General features: G+C 40.3%; 1 protein-coding gene and 3 non-coding genes across 4 annotated transcripts; all 4 read left to right on the forward strand.

Moving 5' to 3' along the window:
• Positions 1-1,759: 1,759 nt before the first annotated feature.
• Positions 1,760-17,680, forward strand: tmem214 (transmembrane protein 214). Its single transcript, XM_063495805.1, has 17 exons — positions 1,760-2,019; positions 9,444-9,637; positions 9,847-9,997; positions 10,093-10,227; positions 11,142-11,224; positions 11,473-11,578; positions 12,289-12,370; positions 12,532-12,633; positions 12,788-12,929; positions 13,124-13,215; positions 13,337-13,385; positions 13,562-13,669; positions 14,187-14,304; positions 14,387-14,483; positions 14,791-14,959; positions 15,233-15,384; positions 16,640-17,680. The coding sequence occupies exons 1-17, from the start codon at positions 1,866-1,868 to the stop codon at positions 16,767-16,769; spliced, it is 2,064 nt and encodes a 687-aa protein (XP_063351875.1). The 5' UTR covers positions 1,760-1,865; the 3' UTR covers positions 16,770-17,680.
• A 296-nt stretch (positions 17,681-17,976) lies between these two features.
• On the forward strand, positions 17,977-18,064 carry trnay-gua (transfer RNA tyrosine (anticodon GUA)). Its single transcript is given in 2 exon segments — positions 17,977-18,013; positions 18,029-18,064. It is a non-coding gene; the product is annotated as a tRNA-Tyr (tRNA).
• Positions 18,065-18,244: 180 nt separating this feature from the next.
• trnaa-agc (transfer RNA alanine (anticodon AGC)) lies at positions 18,245-18,317 on the forward strand. The gene has a single exon. It is a non-coding gene; the product is annotated as a tRNA-Ala (tRNA).
• A 1,192-nt stretch (positions 18,318-19,509) lies between these two features.
• On the forward strand, positions 19,510-19,582 carry trnaa-agc (transfer RNA alanine (anticodon AGC)). Its single transcript has one exon. It is a non-coding gene; the product is annotated as a tRNA-Ala (tRNA).
• Positions 19,583-21,795: the final 2,213 nt, after the last annotated feature.

Below are 21,795 nucleotides of genomic sequence, written 5' to 3' on the forward strand. Positions count from 1 at the left end.
GTTCCTGTTTTTTATTCATTAGGAGCAGCGTTTTCTATTTACATCATTTTTGCTTATGCAAATCAGCAGCATACTGATCACATCACACCCACGACAGTCAGGCCCAGCACATGTTTGCTAAATGTTGCCTCCATGCACCTCCGTAGAAGTCAAGCAGTCAGTTGCATTTATATCTTTGGACCTCATATTGAAAGTTACAGTGAAAAGTTCAACAGTTTGAATCAACTCCAGATCTTTTATCGGCTTAATCTGAGATGAAATAATGAGGGAACGGGCCTCCTCAAATATTTACAGGCTCACATACTGGACATAGTTCTACAACAATACATAGGTCTGTCACTATGTTGCCAAGAAAGCTTTCACACATGGAAAAATATGAATCAGTAGTGAGATGTTTTACGACCTACAAAAGAGCAAGACACACTGAGACGTCCACTCAGTTCCAGGATTATGCTTCCACTTACAGTGAGTGGAGGAGGTCTGCTGAGGGATTTGGGAGGTTTGTGCCAAACACTAAGCGACGCTGCAGGCTGTACTCGACCGTCTGCTCCACAGAGATGGCAGCCAGACAGAAAACTGCAGCATGCTGATGGTTTAATTGGACCTGGCAGTTATCAGTGATGACAGCATAGAGGATGAGATAATGAACTTTTCACAGGCAAATGGAAATGAGCTGAATGTTTTATTCAAAGCTGAGCAGTAGAGTACCTGATGTTCAACTTCCTGTTCACAAAATAGAAAATAAGCCTTTCAATTTTACCTGTTTGCTGAGCCAGGAATGGATAATAATGGACAGAGGCAGTGATTCAAACATCACAGTTTGAGTGGGATTTTTTAAAGCACGCAGCTTCATGATAGAATTAGTTATGTGTCATATTTAGGATTTCAACTATTGGCATATATTATTATAATCCATATATCTTCAAAACGAAACGTCAAATTTTCTAGAGGCTGCGATGACTACAAATTATTTGTTTACAAATTATTTGTTTTGTCAATTATGATCCAAAACAGATAAGTGTAACACTTGAAGGTAGAACCAGTGAGTTGGACTAAATCTAGAATACCTGATGCTCTAAATATGCTTTAGAGATCATTTTCACAATTGGTTAATGAAATGACATTAAATGCCTAATATTGTCTGACTACTAAAATAAGGTAAAATAACAAAAAGGTAAGTTGTATGGGTGAAAGGTATGAAACAGGTGTGGTAGAGATTGTGACCGGAAAAGAAAAGGTACAGAGGTGGGAGAGTGGAAATTGTGGACAAAGGATGTTGGAGTTGGAGCTCTCGGGCAGGATTAAAAGACGACCACTGTACTCTATAGAATCTAAAATGGCTCAATAATAATTAATATAGTATGGCATAACAAAATAGATAAGAGATAACCCCAAGGATATTAATTTTGGTATTAAGTTAAAAAGTATTAAAATGTAAGTTTTGCGCTAATTCTTTTTAATTTTTTGAAAATTTAAAAACAGTTATCAAAAAGCAGTTGCTGTTTATTTTACATTAAATTGTAGATTTTTTTAAAAATGTATTTTATTTTTTAAAACCGAACTCATATTATTTTTGTATTTAGTTGTGTTTAAAATGAATCGGGGTCGTCTATGATTCCGTCTTGAAGACGCGTTTAATAAATTCCTTATAACGTGTTTAAACTTGTTCCGTTCGGCCACGAATACGAAAGTTAACGGTCCAAACGCATCACTCTGACGTCATGCCGACATAGAGACGTGGCACGCGGACGGTTAAACGCTCAGAGCAGTTTACGCAACGTCCTCTCGTTCGTTCAGCAGCGGGGAGGAAGGAGGCAGGAAGTCACGGTACCCGAACTAATAACAGCCCATCTGGACCCGGAGACATGGCTTCAAATAACGGCTCGGTCGGAAAATGGGAGGTGGTGAAGAAAGGCAAGAAAAACAGCAACAACTCCGGCGGAGGAGGCAAGACAGCGGCCGACAAGAAAGCCAGCGGGGGAAGGAAAGCCCTGGGCGAATCTAACCAGCCGTCCAGACGTAAGTGAACACGGCCCGCTGCTAGCTGCTGAAGCTCAACTTCACGCAGCATTACTTCCTGGTATAAATTTTATCTCACACCGTCTGCGGTTTTACCAGCTCACCTCTGAGTGGCTCTACCTTAAGTCCGTGTGTCGGCGTGAATTTTAAACTACTAGCTGAGCGGCCTTTGTGCTTCGTGCTGCTAGTTAGCTCGTTAGCAGTGTCAACAAAGTGAACGTCAGCACTGAGAGAGTCTGTCAGCATGTGTGAGCAGCTTTTTGACCTTTGACTTCCCTTCAGCTGCGCTTTCGAACGAGCCTGAAGGTGTTTTTGTCATCTTGGAGCTGATCGGTATGACGCTAAGCAGCATTAGTTTGTTTTTACTTCGCCTACAGTGATGGCTGTCATTGCTCTGTGGGTAAATATTTAACAACGTGGCCATTTAAATCTTATGCTACACGTTTAGCCATGGTTTTACTTCAGCTTTATGCCTCATAAACAGTTATCACAGCTATTATCATCGTTTATATAACTAGATTAAACTCGTTACTCTATTTTGTTATTACTTTACTTTTCTGACTTCGTTTTCTTACTTATGTAGAAGGACTCCTATTAGTAACAATACAACTTACTGTTCCTGTTTACCTATAATCCTCGAGGTAATCAGTGATCAGGGTCCGAGTTATATTTTTGTTTGAGCCTTCTGGTGTAAAGGGCAAGTTTTTATAAATTCAATTCCAATTTCACCTTTGAGAAACCTTGCCACCCAGTCCTGCTTCTATCATCTAAACAATATTGCAAGGATACAACAATACTGACACTCCAGCTGTCACTTATGTTTTTCTTTCCTCTATTTAAATTGTTGTCATGCACTTTTAATAGGTTTCGCTCAGAAATAAGGGTCTGAGTACTCCTAAGTGCACTACATATGGTACACTGTTGTTTAGCTTGTGTCTTGGTGTTCTGTCCTTGGGATGAACCGGTCTTTGAAGGTGATGCTGGATCTGAAGTGCGTTGCGATGTTATGCTTAGAGAAAATGCTTGTTCTTCTTCACTTTGAACTGCATACGTTGTTTCTACAGTAGATGATAACCACAGTGAAAACAAATAATATAAATAGCGTTGCTAATTTTGAAAAATGTTTTTCTGCTAACAACTTTTTATCGAGTAAAGTTTACTCAGGTTTTTACTTATGTCTTCTGATCAACGATGGAGTGAAGATTCTATTGACATTCCTCACATGAATAAAGTCACTGGAGTGTTGGATCTCAAACTTGTCCTCCTTTTATTACTATCAGTGGCATCAGGAGAATTCTCATTGTTAACCAGAAATGTCAAAGTTGGAATAATGTGCTAAACTCAGTAATTTGATTTACACCTTTAAAAATTGGAAAATTAAACCTAATTCAGTAACGTTGCTATGACAAGTTTAGACGTGCAGTTAGGTGATGTTAAGACTGAATTACCAGCTGCTTCAATCTACCACATTGCTGAAACATTATGTCAACCTAATGATGTTTTGTTTTTACTAAATATGAAGCCCATACTGAAGCTGGAGCTCCTAATCTACTTATTCATTTTTTCTGCCATGTTTTAAGAACCAGAATTAATTTGTGTTTTTATCAAATTTTACGTACCAAACAAACCCTGCTGTTACCTCTGTTTAGAGTCCCGCCCGGTGTCTCCTACTATGTCAAAGACTGACAAACACCATGGTTACCTTTATCTGTGTTAGAAATGACTCTTCACAAGGTCAACATATTATTTACTGACCTCTGATCAATTTCTACCCTTAAATTGACCAAAATACTTTCTGTTCACTAAATCTAGCAATAGCAGCTTGAAGAGGCTTCACTGAGTCTTTTGATTTTTGGATGATCATCACAAAATGATATGTCTCACTTTGCTGGAGCTGTTTGTTTCTGCTTCATTTTTATCACTGAATCTTACTGTCCAAAGTCCGATCACTATAGCTGATTCAGTGGGGAAGTGGTGTAAAGCTTTAGTCTAAAGCTTATAAGAAATAAACCTGATCTGTTTAGTAAATGAACTCTCCAACACTTTATGTGAATCATTTTATTAACACAAACAACAGAATCACACATTCAGAAAGACATTTTGCCAAATCTCAGTTTGTTTCTTAAAGGCTTTCATCAGGACTTGATCATGAGGCTGTTACTTTTGGGTCTGTGGTTTTGACACATAAAACTGGAGGATTTTTTTTTTTTTTTAGCTTTAGCCTGGAGGGATTACGTATGTGGTAGAGCAAGAAAAGTGTTGCAGCAAAATCAGGCATTATGTAAGTGTTCAACAGATAAGAGTGTGAAGCTTGGATCACAGAGAAGAGTGGTAAATGTCTCTGCCTTTGCTTTTTGCATTATTTAAAAAGCCCTTTAAATCAGTGATGTTTATGATTGTGCGTACCTGCCCAGGGACTGCAGATGGGAATTAGCTAGTAGATAAATCTGGTACAAGACATCTTTTCTCTTATGAGGTCAGTGTTTTGGTTCCTGACAAATAAAGAACTGCTTGTATGATAACCATGTTCGACTTTTTGTTCCCACATGTCTAAACATGTGAGAACGACAAAGCTTGAATTTAAGGAAGCTTAAAAACATCATCTCAGCTATTATTTGCTTATAGTGGTCCATGGATTAGGGCAGTAAAATTTGTTATTTTTGGTATTTTCTCTTGATAGAAACTATAATCCGAAAACTGTCACACGTTACTGATTTCTGCTAATATGCTTCTTGTAGTAAATTACACCAAAATGATCCCCAAAACTGTTGTTTTTTTGAGGTGGTTTTAAATAATTTCATAAAACTAAGATGAAAAATCTACTATCAAAATCACCAGGGAGTCTGACTGTAGACAGTAAAATGTGAGATCCTGTTAGTTGTTGTTTCACCGTGGAGCTTTTGAGCCCAGTCATAATACTACAGCTTATAGCTGCCTACCCTGCACCAGCCTCGAATGTAAAGCATAGGGTGAATGACTGCTGGAAGTCATAGATGTTACATTTAGGCTTATGTTTGAAATACTAATTACATTGCAGTGTTTCCCACTAATAGAATTTACTCAAGCGACACACTCAAAGATTTAGAGTTATGAAAATATATTCTTCGCTCTTATTTTGAAAGTTTAGCTAGCTCTGGTCCATCACATGTTTCTCGATTTGCTGGCTTTGTTGTCAGTTCCCTCCTTGATATCTTTCAGCTATCCAGAGTCCGTCATCTCAGTCAGGCTGATTTTAACTCCACCATCTTGGATTTCAGCTGGAGACATTAGTCCTTTCTCTGCTGTGGAGAACCCACATAAGATCCAGAACTAGAACCTGCAGCAGGTGAAGAACTGGTTCAAGTGTCACTACGCTGAGCTGACCGAGTTTGGAGAGCGGAAAAAGGACTGCTGTCATCAGCAGGAGTCCAGTGTGAGGAAGTTGCTAGAGAGCCAGCAGCACAGTCTTGTGACAGTTCATGAAATGGTCACAACATTTAATCTGTGGATTCATATTTTGGGCTCTCTCTCGCACTGACTTGTATTCATGTACACACAAAATAAAAAGAATATTCCCAGTTTCAAAGAGGGGAAAAAGGCGACATTTAGAGAGAGCGGGGGTTGAATAATTTTACTGCTCACACCAGAGACCAGTTTGAGTCCCACATGGGAAACATTTTTACACCTCAGTTGGATTATATTAATTGTGTTATTTAATTATTTTCAGAGCTCAATGTCTGTCCAACTCCCTAATCTCAGAAACATACAGATAAAAATTGAAGATACAGCATGATTCATTCAGAAAAATAAATGTTTAGTATGTTAAACCTTCTGTAATCCAACCTTCAGGTAAACTTGTATCAGCTTTTTGCTTCTTATTGCTCTAAAACTTTAGAATGCCTCCCCTCTTTGTTGAGTGAAGCCATTCACCCATGCTTGTGAAGCTTGTACACAAGAATTTCACTCGCATGTGCTGTACCAGTGTACCTGCACATGTGATGTGACAATAAAAGTGACTTGATTTGATTTTGATCAGGACACTTCTGTCTTTGTTTTGAACCGTTTGTCATTTACAAGGACTGCTGGTATTTCCCTAAGTCTGCGGTCATGTGCTTCTTTTGTTTTTTAAACAGATGTTAATTGGTTGGTCTTAAGGAAACCAGCCAATTCACTTAAAGTTCCCTGTTCACTTAGACTTTAAGTGATTATCTACTGCAGACAATAGTGCACAAGGTTCCAGATAAGATTGCAAGGATTTCTGAGTCATATGATGCCATGAGAAAAGACATTTCAAGCTCCACATTTTGTTAAAACTTCGATAATTAACCAGGGAGTCTACTGTTTCAGCAGAATCATTCCATGAAACATCAGTTTCATCACCTTCCCCCTCCCCCCTTCCCCCTCTCAAAATCAGCTGATTTATTTATTGGGTGCAAAAACATTGGTATATTTGTTGAAGCCTTGCATAATTTCACCTCTATATTAATGTATTTTCAGAGTTATAGGCCTGTGGTGGGCTGAAATTCAGTGTTTTTTATTTAGTTTTATTTATTTTCCAGTATTTTTAGGCCTCATACAAATTTGTTGTTGTTGTTGTGTTTTTTTTTTCATTTCCTAGCTGAAAAAATACAGATGAAACTGCCCTGCAGGCCACAAGAAAACAGCTGAGCAAAGGATACCAAAGATTACAAGATTGTAAATATAGACAGGTCTTCCCATGCCTTAATCCTAAAGCTTTGATAGTGGTAACTTTCCTCCCTGACTTGAAAAATGCTATAACAATGTTTACAGTTTCAGTGATCAACACACACAAGCACACATTCATGCAGCATTTGGCTTGCATACTATGCAGCTCTTCTACTATCACACACACTCACATGCCTGTTAAACCTCTTCATATGTTTCTCTCGTTATATTTTGAGCTTCTCTGTAAAATATGCCACAATGCTGTCACCAAACCTTTTCATGCTTTTACGTTGCTATCGCCACTTTCATGTTAATGGAATTTTAGCTAGATTCATAAATCCCGAAGGTGATTATCAAATTGATAATCACCTTCTTTCACCGCTGTATTTTTATGTTGGAGTAAGAGATTTCAGATTTAAAGCAAAACTAAATAACGGAAATCATGGATATTGCTTGTAGTACAGGACTTGAATGTCAGTGCTTTGCTTGCTGACATGTTTGAGTCAATATGACTGACATGTCTGGTCTTTATGCCTGCTTTCAGCTGATTCAGTTCAGGGGCATGAGGACTAGTTTTAGTGTTGAAGTTAACACACTGACTAAATATAGGTGTAATGTTCTCAGCGACATGTTCAGCTTGAATGATCAGTGAACAGCTGGTGGTGACATCTGCTTTAGCTGTAGAAGTCTTTTAGCATGAGTTACACAGAAGCTTTAACACTGTACATTTAAATAGAGAGTTTTACTATCCTGTCTATTAGTATTCAGGCAATACTACTAGTTTAAGTTGATCCTCTGTACCTTGGGTTAGGGAAGAAAAGGTAACGTGATTGGCCTCTTTGGACCAGTGCTGCTATTTCCACCACTAACAGTTATGAGTTCACCTGTGAAGCAAACGGAACTAGTGGTGCAATGGATCAAAAATCTCAAGGTTCGGATCGGATCACGGTTTTAAGTCACGGATCGGATCAATTTTCGGATCAGCAAAAAAAGACAAAAATTTAACATTTACTTATTTACTTATTGAAGTATTTTTTTCCTGTTAAAAACATTCAACTCAAGACTCATTCCACGCAATTATAAAAGAAATTATGGTACAATATAGGGCAGTATAGGGCTTTGTATCTACCACTCAATTCAATTCAGTTTTATTTATAAAGCGCCAAATCACAACAACAGTCGCCTCAAGGCGCTTTATATTGTAAGGTAGACCCTACAATAATACATACCGCTCATTATATTGCACTCCGCTGTGATATAATGAGCTGTCAAGGTCACGTAGCTTTCCGTTGCCCTGGAGGTCCACCGATTTGTAGTAGTTAGGGCAACAGAAGATGCCTGGGACAGTTCAGCCATAACTTAAATCTTTTCCTGCTCATACATGCTTGGAACGATCTTGCCACTAAAGTGGACGCGCAACGGGGTATCATAGGACCCCTTGTTTTACACAACGGAATACGGCCTCTCGTCTGCAGCTAAACACCCCAATAGCTTTTGTAATAGCTTTAGCCCAGTCGGACTGGGCAGCAAAGGGCTGCTTAAATACCGCAAACTCCTCTGCTCCTCCACTTGGACCGCTAGCGCTGGCCATAACTATTGCTTGACAGACCCACCACACGCACCATACACATACTTTTTTTCCCTTCTTTTTTGAATCTTCGGATCATGTGTGTGCCGAACCGTGGAGTGGGATCGGTTCGGATTACGGATCAACTGTGATCCGCTGCACCACTAAACGGAACACACAGTATTTTATTCTTGCTTTAATTATAAAGGAAGTCTGGAAAACACAGAGTGACACTGGTTGTCCAGTGTTGAACGCTGTGTGTTTTACTCATGTTTGAGACTAAAAAAAGAGACACGCTGACTCTAAATCCACATGTGTGACTAAAGCTTTATTTGGTTCAGTCCAACTTCGATTTTTCTCATGAAAAAGCACAGCAGCTCAGTTATGATCACAGGTAGAGTTTAAAAAGGAGCTCCATTCTGAAACGAAGTGCAGGAAAGAGACAGCACTGTGACTGACACAATGACCTGAGTTGGAGTGAAGGAAAACATTTTTCTAGAGCCAACAGAAGCAGCCCATATTACTGTGATCACTATAAAAGCTTCATAGGTAAAAGGCCAATTTAAGTCGTTTATCAAATCACCTCATTAACCAGCTTAAATGTAAAGAGAAGTGATCTTAGTTCCTCCCATCCACCCCTGGTGTGTTTTGCACAGTGACAACATGATTGATCACCAACAGAGTAAAAACTGGTAAGCAGTTAAATTGCTCACTGTTTTCCCCACAGTCTGTAAAGGTTTCAGATTTATTCCAAGCTGCAGGTGTTTGAACAGGGTCTATTTTAAAATTGATAGTCAATGTATTGCCACTTTTGGCCAGTGAGAGAGCTTTGACATCTTATAAATACAATTACTTATTGCCTTTATAAAACATTGCAAATAAGTATTGATTTAATATCAAAGTACAGGCTCTAAAAATATCAGGCGTTCTTAACTTTGTATAGGTCCTCAAAACTGTTTAACAAGTAACACACAAGGGGGAGAGCTGGAATGCTGTTGGTGCTTAAATCCAGTCCTTTGTGAATTGTATTGGGTGTGCCACAAATATTCCTTTGGGTAACAGCCCATTACGCAAGGCGTGGAGGGAGGGCCGAAGGGGGTAAGCAAGACGCTGAGGAGAGTAACTTGATTTTTAGGACTCAGGATAGAGGAGTCACTGCATTTCACTGCAGCTGCTTTGTTTTGTCCTTCAGCGCCTGTGAAGATGTCAGAGAGTCTGTATGACAGCTTGGAGAAGGTGGGAAAGAAGCAGAACAAGGAGCAGGTTCCTCCACCATCCGAGCCTCAAAACAAGAAGCCCTCATCAAGTAAACCACCCAAGAAGTCGCATTCGAGCAATACGGCCTCTCCCACAACTTACAAAACCCTCGAGGAGGCGTTCAAAGCGGTCAGTAAGAGACATTTTCTTAAGTTGACTGATATTAAACTCAATGGAAATTTAGTGAAAGAAATGACCCGAAATGATCTCTAAAGAAAGCAGCATTGTTACATCTTCAAAGCCAACTGTCACATGCTGAAACCGATCTAGCCTTTGCTTGAAGGGTGTGTTCTTTTTGAGACTCCAGTGCTGATATTTTTCTCTTGTCCTGTCTTCAGCTGGATGTTGCAGACCTGAAGCAGCAGTTGGCTCGCAGTCAGACCCTGTTTCCAGAAAACCCTTCGGTTTGGATCAAAGACCTGGCGGGATACCTCAACCTCCATTTAACTGCCCAGGACACGGAGCCCACACTCAGCAGCCACCCTTATGGTCAGGCAGACTCTTATTTTGATATGCCTATTTATTTATCGTGCGGTTAAAGCATTTCAATACTTAAGTCTTCCTGTTTGTCTTTTCTGTCCCAGACTACCCATACTGCCTTACAGGAAAAGAGCTGAGGGGCGTGATCAAAGGCCTCATCGGACGTTGCAGCAGCGCTCTGCCAGATTTCTTCGACCACTGTGTTTACACTATGCTCAGGGAGTTGGACAGGCAGTCAGGTAAACCCAGGAGAACCTCTTACATCCTTTTATTGATGCGACTTTACTCAGTAAAGTCGCATCTACTCAGTAGAACATTAACAGACAGGGAAAAATGCGCCAAGATACTAAAGCTGCAGAAATCTCAATATTAAACTTGAATGTTCTGTAAGTTGAAATAATATTCTGATTGAATATAAAACATATAAAATGTTACACATAAACCAAATAAATACAAACAAATAAACAAGGTGGTAAATAGGTGGGGAGATGTGGGATTTATGCCCAGGTTAGTGGTTGTCTTTGACCATAAAAACCATCTCACCTCAATGGCAGCACAGACAGACGTGAAGAGAAGGCCAGGTGGTTGGCCTACTTGTCTGCCTCACAGAGCCCACAAGGCAGTGACAGGCCTGAAGCCAACATCTGAAATCAGATGAGATGAGAGACCCTGAAAGAAAGGCAGCTGCAGGCAATCATTATGTTCCTTTCTTGTATTCACTTGCAAAAATCTTTTGCTGTGTCTACATTGATCTTGTTGACAAAGGCGTCTGTTTGTGATCTTTGCACGAGCTAAACTAAACGGGCTTTTAGTGACGAGTGAAATTGCACTGCTGCGAAAGAAAGTGTTGTGTCTTGTGGTGTGACTGTGTTGGCAGTCAAGGGACAAAAAAAAGTTCTAATCAGTGCAAAGACCACTGTTATGGTTCAACGCTAGGGTGGGGTCAAAACCCATGAATCAAACCTCAAATTACCAGTGTTTACCCTTTAACAAACTTGAACCAAGAGCATTGTAAGTAAATAGTCAGCAAGGTCACCAGTATGCCTCATGAAATAAAAATTTTACCTAAGCATTGTTTCAGTTTTTAGTTAAAATTCATAAAGCAGAAAAAGAAGTCGAAAAAGTACCTAAAGCTTATTGTTTTTATTTCCAGGAGAACCTCTACATGGCTACAGAGTTTGCATTCAGGCAGTCCTGCAGGACAAACCCAAAATAGCCACCCAAAATCTGCCAGAGGTGAGTGTGACTGTCACTCTGGCAAATAATCAGCAGCTTTGCTACTCTTTTCCTGCTCTGCATGTTATTACACTAAAAGCTCAAACTATATTTTTCCTAACTTTTCTGGGCATGTGTAATATTATCAAATTATGTATTATATTTTCAAACTGGTAGTTTCAGAGTGGGTATTGCTGGATTTGTCTGTTTGAATAATTTTGCATTATTATATTGTAAAACTCTCCCTTCTCCTTGTTCCTTTTCTGCAGTATTTGGAAATGTTGCGGTCGGTTCAGAATCGTCCAGTAAAGTGTTTGACCATCATGTGGGCTCTAGGCCAAGCAGGATTTTATGATCTCAGCCAGGGTCTAAGAGGTAATAAACACTTTTACACAGAGGCACACAATAATTTAAATATTTTACATTACCGCATATCCATAAAGCCCAAAACTGCTCTGAACAAGTAGGTATTTGCCCAGTATTAGTCCAGGTCTGTCTGTTTTCCCCTTTCTCCCACTTTCCCAACAATGTGTGAAGACAGACATTCTGGGTTGGGGTTCACTGAAGCAACAGAGCACATTAGAGCAGTAATATTCCCCCCTGATAGCTGCTGGTGCTCCAAGTGTTTGTCTGGTGTTTGGTGAGACTGTGAGTCTGCAGTATGTGGGCATGGGAGGGTGAATATTATTAGAAAATTATGTAACAGCTTTCATCTTTCATCCCCGTTATTTAATTCTGTTTGACTGCTTGAAGGCAAGTGAAAACACAACCGTGTCATTCTGAGCTTAATATGCTAAAGTATTCCTCATGTTGATAAAAATAAAATTGCAGGATGTGAGGGAATGTGGGTGGAAACCACTTTTGGAAAATTTCTTGTTTGATGTTGATGTCTGGGCTCCCTCATATCAAACTTATGTGATTATATTAAATGTTTACAGTGCAAAATTGCAATGAAAGTCGGGGGGAAATGGTGTCTAAAATTACTAATTAAGTACAAAATTACACCCAAGTTGTGATTAAATATATATATTTTCACTTTAACAGAAGAAAAGGTTCCTAAACTAAAAAAAAAAGTTTTGTTTCAGTGTGGCTGGGCATCATGCTCCCTGTGCTGGGAGTGAAGTCTCTGTCCTCATATGCCATCGCCTATCTGGAGAGACTTCTCTCGTAAGTCTGACTCAGAAATCCATGAAATTTCTCACATTTCTTCATCTTCCAGACACTTCCTTTCCATTCATTTGTAGTACTTAAACTATTAAGATCATTACCAGTGATACCTTTAATTTGAATGTCATGGATATTTCAACATACTTTAATTCTTTTCCCAGACTTCATTCAAACCTGACAAAAGGATTTGGTATTATGGGTCCGAAAGAGTTCTTTCCTTTGCTCGATTTTGCTTTCATGCCAAAGAACGCCCTGTCATCAAGGTAAATGTAAAGCAGTGCAAACACAGACCAACAGCAAGACATCTCAGACTGTTCATAATCTCTATTTAGAAATAAAAGCATTGCAAAAATGTTATCTGCGTTCTGAGCTGAGTCCTAATATATTTTTTTCTGTTTTTTTTTTTTTTTATTGCAGTCTGCAGGAGCAGCTGAGGCGTTTGTATCCTCGACTGAAGGCCCTCGCATTTGGAGCCAAGCCAGAGAACACGTTGCACACGTACCTGCCGTCATTTCTGTCCAGAGCCACGCCACACTGTCCTGACGACATGAAGAGAGAGGTGAGACCCACAATTCTGTATACAGTACTGCTGCTACTGTACTGTTACAGCAGCCATCACAACACGATCTTTGACAAAAGTGATTAAATAAAGCAGAATGACTCAATAAAATTGTGTTCTCACTAAACGATGTCAAAGAATACATTATGAGTAAAATTATAAAAATTAACCTCATTGTCTTCTGCTTCTTGCAGCTGCTCAGCAGTATGACTGAGTGTCTGTGTGTGGATGTTCAGAGTTTAGGAGTGTGGAGGCAGCTCTACACCAAACACCTACCCCAGTCCAGGTAACCTGTGGACCATTTATTTTTTTGTCTTTTTATTTATGATCACATCTCCACATAAGGTAAACCGTACAAATGAAGATGATTTCAAACTGATTTCAGACTCACTGCTTTCTTTCCTCAGTTTGCTTTTGAACCACTTATTAAAGTCCTGGAACATCCTTCCACCAAAGGTACAAGTCCTGTCACGATGTCTGTTGGCTCATAAACCAAACGCACCTCCCAGGGATACTTTTATTTAAACATCAAAGCCTGTGTAACCTGATTAATAATGCAGTTTTAATGTGACTGGTATTTTTATTGTCTTTTAATTCCATCACTGTGTTTTACTTGGACTTTTTTTTTTAAGCTTCGGAAGAACCTCGAGGAAACGATCCAGTCATTTAGAGTGACCAACGAAGAAATGAGAGACACCATTGAATCTCATGACCTTCAGGAGTGCAACAGCCTGTGCCAGGTGAGCAACTCAGCCTGTTCATGTTTGATAAAGAGATGTTTGTTTAAAATTAAACTCGCGATTTCAAAAAAGTCTAGGTTAGACACGAAGATAGTGTAATATTAAATCATGAAGCACCTCCACAATATGAAAGTGAGCAATATTTATAAAGTGCTGACAGAAGGCATAAAAAGCTTAAAAAATTAAGATAGAAATTTAGGAACTAAAACTAAAGGAAGGAAGAGAAGAATATTAAATTGAAAGCCTATTAAAGAGATCAGTAGTGTTGTGATATTGGAACAACTGTTTTGGGACTTACTGGGTAGTTTCCAAGCAGAGTTACTGAACTGAAGAACCTGGTGAGTTGCAGATGGGAGTACTGGAGAGATGAATGCATGAATGAGCATGTGCAACTCCTCTTTAAAAACTTCTTCTGACATTATCCCTGCTTCTTGGGCAACAGCTAGACATGTATGGAATCATAAAGCTAACACTTGGATTATGAACCTTATTTGACATGTGCTTTGTGATTCTCCAGAATCTGCAGGTAAAGATGCGTGGTCACGGGTTCCCCTGGTCCAAGCTGCTCCTGGTTCTGCTCGTGTTCGTTGCCGGCTTCATCGCCCACGACGTCAGATCAAACGGCTCTGTCGCAGGTCTGTCAGAGTGCCGTTTACTCACCATATTCGCCTATCTTTGTATCTGTGGCCTACTCATTGTGTTTATATTGCGTTTCAGATTCCATCACAGCCAGGTATCTGCACTCCTCAGGGATCACAGCTGTATCTCAGCAGGCCTGGAGCAAAATAACAGTCTACTCAAAGCAGGGCTTCAGGTACGATCATTTCTAGTCAACAGAGCCGACACTTAAAAATAATCCCTAAAATCTAAAACAAGCTTCTGACTCACTTCCTGATAACGCTCAGGCACACAGTGTTTTATTCCCTGTGGTTTGTTGGCTTTTATTTAGAATACTATATTAATATAGATTTATTAGATTAACCTACTGTTCTGTCATAAAATTATTTGCTTTTAAAAAAAAAAAAAAATCTATGGCTTTTTCTTTTCTTCCATTTTTCCTCTAATGAAGATTGCAGTTATGATCATTATTGTGTGTATTGTGTGTTTTGTATTTTCTGTAGCTGGTTGGAGACAAACACTCCTTATTATTACTCTGAGTGTGTCCGGGTTTTGGGTCCAGCAACGGAACAAGGTTTGGAAAAGGCAAAGTCAGCAGCCGTCTTCATCTCTGAAAACGCCTCACGGTTTATTGTCTGGGTTAAAGAAACCACACCTCTTGTCATAGAATGGGTAAGGCCATGGCTACAGCTCCACCTGACCTTAAACATTTAAATGTTGAAGTACAATTTTTTTTTTTTTTTTTTTTTTTGGGGGGTGGTGGGAAGCACAGCTTTCTGGGTGTATATTAAACAGTCCAGCTGGATTATCACTTCATCCTTTTGTGGATTTATTTGTGTTTATACTGTGTCACTTTTTCCCCCTTAATTAAAATTTTGAGCATTACATAAGAAACTACCAAATAACCCCAGTCTGACTCTGATTATGTTACATGTCTTTGTCCAGGTGCACACCAACACCCCAGAGAGTGTGTTCCAGGCTCTGGCATATTTGAAGGAGCTCCTCATCTTCCTACATCAAAACTACATCCTGCCAGCGCTGGCGTACACATCTAACCTGCTACAGAGAGCATGGGCCAACTTAGAGGACTCTTGCAAGTTAGTACTAACAGCAGCTCTTTAACAGTTAATCTTTATTACTACATGCCTGAGTGTGGGGCAGTTAAACCGGCTGGGACTGGTTTCACAAAGATGTATTTGGTCTGTAGGGTTAAACAACACAGCTTGTATTAGAATAATCTGACTAAAATGAAGACACCTTACCTCTGGGCTGACTAACTATAAGAATCTGTGGCACTGCTGCAACAATGATTTAACTATGAAGCCCTCATTATGGTGCTTGTTGGGATGAAACGTGATTCACCTTTACTTATTGCTGTGTTTTATTGAAGCCATTGAGAAATGCGTGCAGGTTACCAGTTGCACTGACCGATGTAGTGACATGCCAGTTTATCCTGCTGGAGTTTGGACCTCGTTCCTATTTGTTCATTAAAGGGAGTCGCTCACCAGAGTTTTTGGCAGATCTTTGTAGGCTTTGTCTGTGTATGTTTCTCCTATTTGCACAGTACCGTCACAGCACCACACACATTTCACTTCTCAGCAGTGTGTTCTTCTTCTGTTTACTGGAGCCAGGTAGTTGCACCCTGCTGATAAACAATCAGACTATTTTTCCATTCATTCATCCTCTGACAACTGTCCAGGTCTCGGTTGTGAGGGCAGCAGTCTAAAGCAGAGATGCATCATTGGCCATTTCCTTGGCTGTTGATAACCTCTGAGGTGATTGACAGATCATTACAGAGTTCATCTGTCAATCTCCTGCTCTGTATACTCATGAACAAGACCCTGAGAACGAGTTCAGAAAATGTGGAGCAGACCGCTAAGGCCTCCACCTCTGACCACCAGATCCATATAACACTGGATCCCTGCTGATGTGGCCCATTAAGGCCCAACCACCAAGGTGCTTGATTTAAGAGCCTCTAATGCAGGCCTGGCTTAAATGTAAGCGGCATCATCATCGATTAGTCTGTGTATCATCTTCTCTTCACGCTGAATCTGACTCCTCACCAGGGATAATTTTGCTTTGTAACTCTAAATTATCGGAACCATTCTGGAATCACCTGGGAGTGCAATGGTGGCGATTTATGGAACAATGGATTATTACTATGTAATTTTTTCTAGATTTTCTAGAACTATCTAGATTTGAAAATCATGAGCATTCCCACAAATTGTCTCGCCTGTTATTTAAACCAGTTATGAGTAGGGTAGTAGCCAAATGTGTTTGTTTGTATTGTTTAAAAGGAACTAAAAGCATCATAAAGCTGCAGTGAGTGATTTTTGACTTTCTCTGTTGCAGTGGGGAGGTGTCTGTATCATGTCTGCAGGGCCACGCCTTGTCCTTTACCAACTCGACGTGGCAGCTACTCCAACACACGACCTCGGCAATCAAGACATGGGCCCAGGACTTGCTCACTCGAGCGGGATAACGCAATACACACACACGATATGCACACAGGAAGCTAAACACACCAACACACACACTCTGGCCCAGCGTGAGTCTGTCATGTCCTTTGTGACGCAAGTGGATGCCGCAGGGTCAGAGGGAAACGAGTTCACTCAAAAAAGACCCTTTTTGTCTCTTGTTTTGGTTAAATTTTAAAATCAGTTTGGTGTTGTTTAGATGTTTTTGGTTTTTTTTTCTATCAGCCTTTTTGTCACTGCTGGATACGGAGGTCGTACCCTTCTTTCTCTCTCCCTGAGTTTTATACTGCAAATTTCAGCCACTGCTTGAGCCTCTGGGTTAAGCAGGTTCTGTAATTTATAGAAAATATAGGTTTGTAGATGATTTATAAAACGTTTTTATTTAAATATAATTAAAAAAAAAGTGTTGTGAAAGTTGGTAAAGGCAGGGAACATGTCAGAAACTTCTCCAAGCCACTGAAAACCTCATCAGAGGGTTAAGTCATCTTCAACACCTGGTCCTGTGTGTGCAAACCCCTTGTCAAACCTAACTAGGGAGTTGTGTCTCCGGGTGGATTTGCTCGTCCAGAGCACGGTCGTAAACAGTCTTCTCACATCAGTCCAGAAGAAAAAAATCTGTGTCTCGTCTCTGCTGCTTTGTTTCTGTCCCGTTTTCTAATGCTTCACCTACCAGCAGAAGCTTCTCGCCCGAGCTGCGAGAAGCACCGACATCATGTACCTGAAGGTCAATGCATTTCTGTGTTTCTGTCTGCGTGGATCAGTGATGCCAGCGTTGTCATCCTGTATGCTGTAATCTGAGAAATGCCCTCCTCTGGACATTTTACTTAACTAACCCCCCACCCTGTAAACAAGATGATATGGAAGAGACTGTCTTACTTTGTAATGTAAATGATTTGTAATAAAGACTCCAACCCCACTGCAGTGTTTTTATCAGCTGATTTACGCAAGTGTGCCACGAGCTACACAGCAAATAATAGAAACCACCTTGTTAACAGTTGTCTTGTCATGACTTGGGGCTTTGCCCTCAAACTTCAATTTTGCATGTGTATGTTCTTATTAAAATATAATTATTAGATATGTGTATTCAGGGTCAAGTGTTGCAGACTCAGCAGTCGTCTTAAAAACGTATCTTGTCCCAGTAAATGTTTTCCTCTCGCCTGCTTAGTAGCGCTGCCACTTATAGACAAACACTGTGGGGAGACGATACTATCCCCTTCGATAGCTCAGTTGGTAGAGCGGAGGACTGTAGAGGAGTGCAATAGACATCCTTAGGTCGCTGGTTCAAATCCGGCTCGAAGGAGGCGACACTTTTTTTCTTCTCTCACGGTGTTCAAGCGCAACGATCGAATACAGATTACACGGTAGATACGGTTCATTAGCCGAACCAGCACCATTGCTAGCAAACCAACAGACTCTGTTGGCTATAGCCCAACCCGATTACATAGATATATTTTATCAGGTTGCGAGGCACTGCGCACAAGGGGGATTAGCTCAAATGGTAGAGCGCTCGCTTAGCATGCGAGAGGTAGCGGGATCGATGCCCGCATCCTCCAAACCTTTGTGTCTCGTCGATGTGGTTGGCGTGAGTTTGTTTTAACTCTCAAGTTGCAAAATGCAACCAACCAGACCGACTAGAAAATATGGTTATTTTAAAAATTGGTAATTTTTTGGGGGGGAGCTGAGACACAAAACATAAAGAAGATGCCAATGTCACATTTACATTTTCACGAAAGTTTTTGCGACGAATTTCACTGAAATCAATTCGTTCGACACTTCAAACTTAGGGAGTCTTTGTATAAGCTATTATAGGTCCCTGCTGTCAACACGTTCTCACCTTCAAAGCCTAACATTTTAAGCTAGGTGACAAATCGTCGATATCTTAAGCTTCCGGGGACCCAACATCAGCAAACAAGAGAACCGTTTGGAATGAATATACACATGTACACTCGTTTTACTTACATCAATCAATCAATCAATCAATCAATCTTTATTTATAAAGCACTTTTCATACAAAACAAACTGTAGCACAAAGTGCTTTACATGGTTAAAAGCAGCCCACCCCACCCCACTCATTCCCCGCACTCTCATTAACAGAAACGGTCATGGATACACACATCATCCCCCCCCCCCCCCCCCACCACACACACACACACACACTTAAAGAGTAAAATTGGGCTGGGTACGCATTAGCCAAGTGAGGAAACACTATCACAGGGAGCTGTCTGCACCGGGAGCCGGTCACAGACCGCAGCCTCCAGGCTGGGCACACAGCAGAAGGGCGGCAAAGAATCCCCCCAGCCATGGCAGAGCACTGAATGTATAGAAGGTGGAAAGAGAGGCATTACTATGAGATAACTGTGAGGTAGCTTATTATCATTTGGTAAAAAGTGCAAATGTAATCAAGCGCACATGAAAAATTAACTAGCTTTAGAGCTTTTTGTATTAAACTGTGTAAAAAGTTTACTTGCATTGACTTGATATCTCTTTGGAAAACACTATATAACATGCTGGTTAATGTTAGGGATAAGATTATGGTTAGGGTTTGGGATACGGCTAGGGCTGGAATACATGGCTGGAACGTGTATTACCTCGGGAGCGTCATTGTACTAGATTTCACTGACAACCTGGCGCGTAGCATAAGAACGCGGAAGCTCACCTGTCGCGCTCGTCAGGAACATCGCAGGACTTGACAAATCGTCAGCATATTACGCGTTGGGACTGCGAACGGGATACTTCTGAAGCGTGGGGGGATTAGCTCAAATGGTAGAGCGCTCGCTTAGCATGCGAGAGGTAGCGGGATCGATGCCCGCATCTTCCAAGAGTTTTTCTGACGCGTTAAAATATTTTAAATAGAGCATTTTAAATATTCATGTGATTTAAAACTGTTTATTGTTTACGGAGAGTAATACATTTTAAGAGTACCAGGTAAATCTGTAAAGCAAACAGGAACTGATTGATTAATGATTATTTCTATATGGCAGTGTATATTAATGAAATATGAAGTTGATATAAACATAACTTTAAATAAATCACCCTAATTAGTAGAATGAAGAAACGACCTGAAATAGAGAATAAACGTATTTGTATGCTTATGACTCCCTGATAGCCGTAGATGTGTCTCTGCTGCCGCCTGGAGGCACAAGAGAGAAGATACATCTGCAGCTTCAACGTTTTCTTTAACACTAATAACCATGGCAGAGCACTGAATGTATAGAAGGTGGAAAGAGAGGCATTACTATGAGATAACTGTGAGGTAGCTTATTATCATTTGGTAAAAAGTGCAAATGTAATCAAGCGCACATGAAAAATTAACTAGCTTTAGAGCTTTTTGTATTAAACTGTGTAAAAAGTTTACTTGCATTGACTTGATATTCTGTGCATGGCATTTACAATGACTAAAAAGTTCATGTGAGACACAAAACAAAGAAGACAAAGAAGTCCAGATGCTTTTTCTTTCCAAGCTCCTTAGACTACAATGACCTGGATGACTGAGAATCTTCACAGACAACAAGACAAGACGGCACAACACTAGACAGAACAGGACAATACAGAGACAAGACAGTGCAATGGAAATGTGCAAAATACTAAGAATTGTGCAAAAAGACACTTGGTGTCTGAAGCTGTGCGTGTGTGGAGGAGCAATCCCAGTTCAAGGTCCCCTATGTGTCTAGACTCAGCACTATACGGATGGACTCTCTAGTTTGATATTTATTACCCTAAAACAATGGAGGAGTGAACCAGTCACAATTAAACAAAGACCTACCCTAAACTAGATTTACTGCCTGCTTCTTTTGTTTTTCTTTTTAACTGCCTGTGTCTCTTCAGAAATTAGCACATTGTTAGTACATCACCTGCTGAACTTTCCACTTCCATTGATGTCAATTTGCATTAGCCCTTAAATGCTGTTGGTACCTAATGTTTTATGGGCCACAATAAAGACTGAATGAAAAGAGTTACACCTTGGTTGGGAGGAGTCTGAGCTTCTAAAAGTGGGGAATTAGAATCTCTAAACAACAAATCAGAAAAGTTTGATTTTGCAGATTGAAAAGATTGATCCAGTCACTCTGAAAAGACTTTCTAACAGGTCCTCTCCCTTTAATGTCTCACAAAAACTGAAAAACATCCCTGCTCATCCTAAAATAATATCAGAAAGATCGCAACTGCTTCTTTAGCAGTGACATGTGTAACTTGCAATCAGAGGGGGATTTGCTCATATGGATTAGTGATCACCGTGAGACCTTGGGTCACCCTGTTTACATGCTTAACTTAATAACTAGAGGTGCAGTACTCTAAGACAAGTCTACTTTAGTGACCTTTAACTGATCACACATGCTGTGGTGTTGTAGAGCTGCAGATGCGCAGAGCTGAGAACGGACACATGTGGGCTTTGCTTATGGAAATTATACTGGGATAGTTCCTCCTTTCAGTACGCCACAGTCAGTTGTTTCCTTTGGCGTTTTAAGGTGAGAGTAGCATTCGTGTGATCAAACACCCGCATCCGTGGGGGATTAGTCCCAAACAATGGAGGAGTGAAACAGTCACTATTAAACAAAGACTTATCCTACACTAGATTTACTGCGTAAATCAATGGCCTTTACAATATTTGAAAAGTTCATGTGACCAGGTACCCCTACTAGAAGCTAAATGTCATGAAACTACTTTTGGAAGGAGGAGCAATCCCAGTTCTAGGTTCATAAGCAAAGCCCTAGTGTGTCTGTACTCTGGACTGCATATGTGCAGCTCTGAAACACCACAGATCATGGGACATGATCTGTGCAACCAGAGGGGGATTAGCTCAAATGGTAGAGCGCTCGCTTAGCATGCGAGAGGTAGCGGGATCGACGCCTGCATCCTCCAAAGGGGTGTTTCACTTTAAACCTCATCATGAAAACATTTAATTTGCAGAGTGAACAAATCTCTTAAATCCCTGTGACTAGCTACCCCTACCAGACCTTACTGTTACTGGGCTTTCATTAGTACGTCACGACACTCAGGAATATATCCTTCACAGAAAAAAGCAACGTAATCTTT

This window comes from Pelmatolapia mariae, linkage group LG15 (genome assembly GCF_036321145.2).
Source record: "Pelmatolapia mariae isolate MD_Pm_ZW linkage group LG15, Pm_UMD_F_2, whole genome shotgun sequence".
NCBI lineage: Eukaryota > Metazoa > Chordata > Actinopteri > Cichliformes > Cichlidae > Pelmatolapia > Pelmatolapia mariae.

Excerpts from the sequence above, each read along its gene's own strand:
- tmem214 (XM_063495805.1), top strand. The coding sequence starts at position 1,866 with ATGGCTTCAAATAACGGCTCGGTCGGAAAATGGGAGGTGGTGAAGAAA. Across the intron at positions 9,998-10,092 it reads ACTCAGCAGCCACCCTTATG|ACTACCCATACTGCCTTACA; the intron begins GTCAGGCAGACT and ends TTTCTGTCCCAG. Across the intron at positions 11,579-12,288 it reads TCTCAGCCAGGGTCTAAGAG|TGTGGCTGGGCATCATGCTC; the intron begins GTAATAAACACT and ends GTTTTGTTTCAG.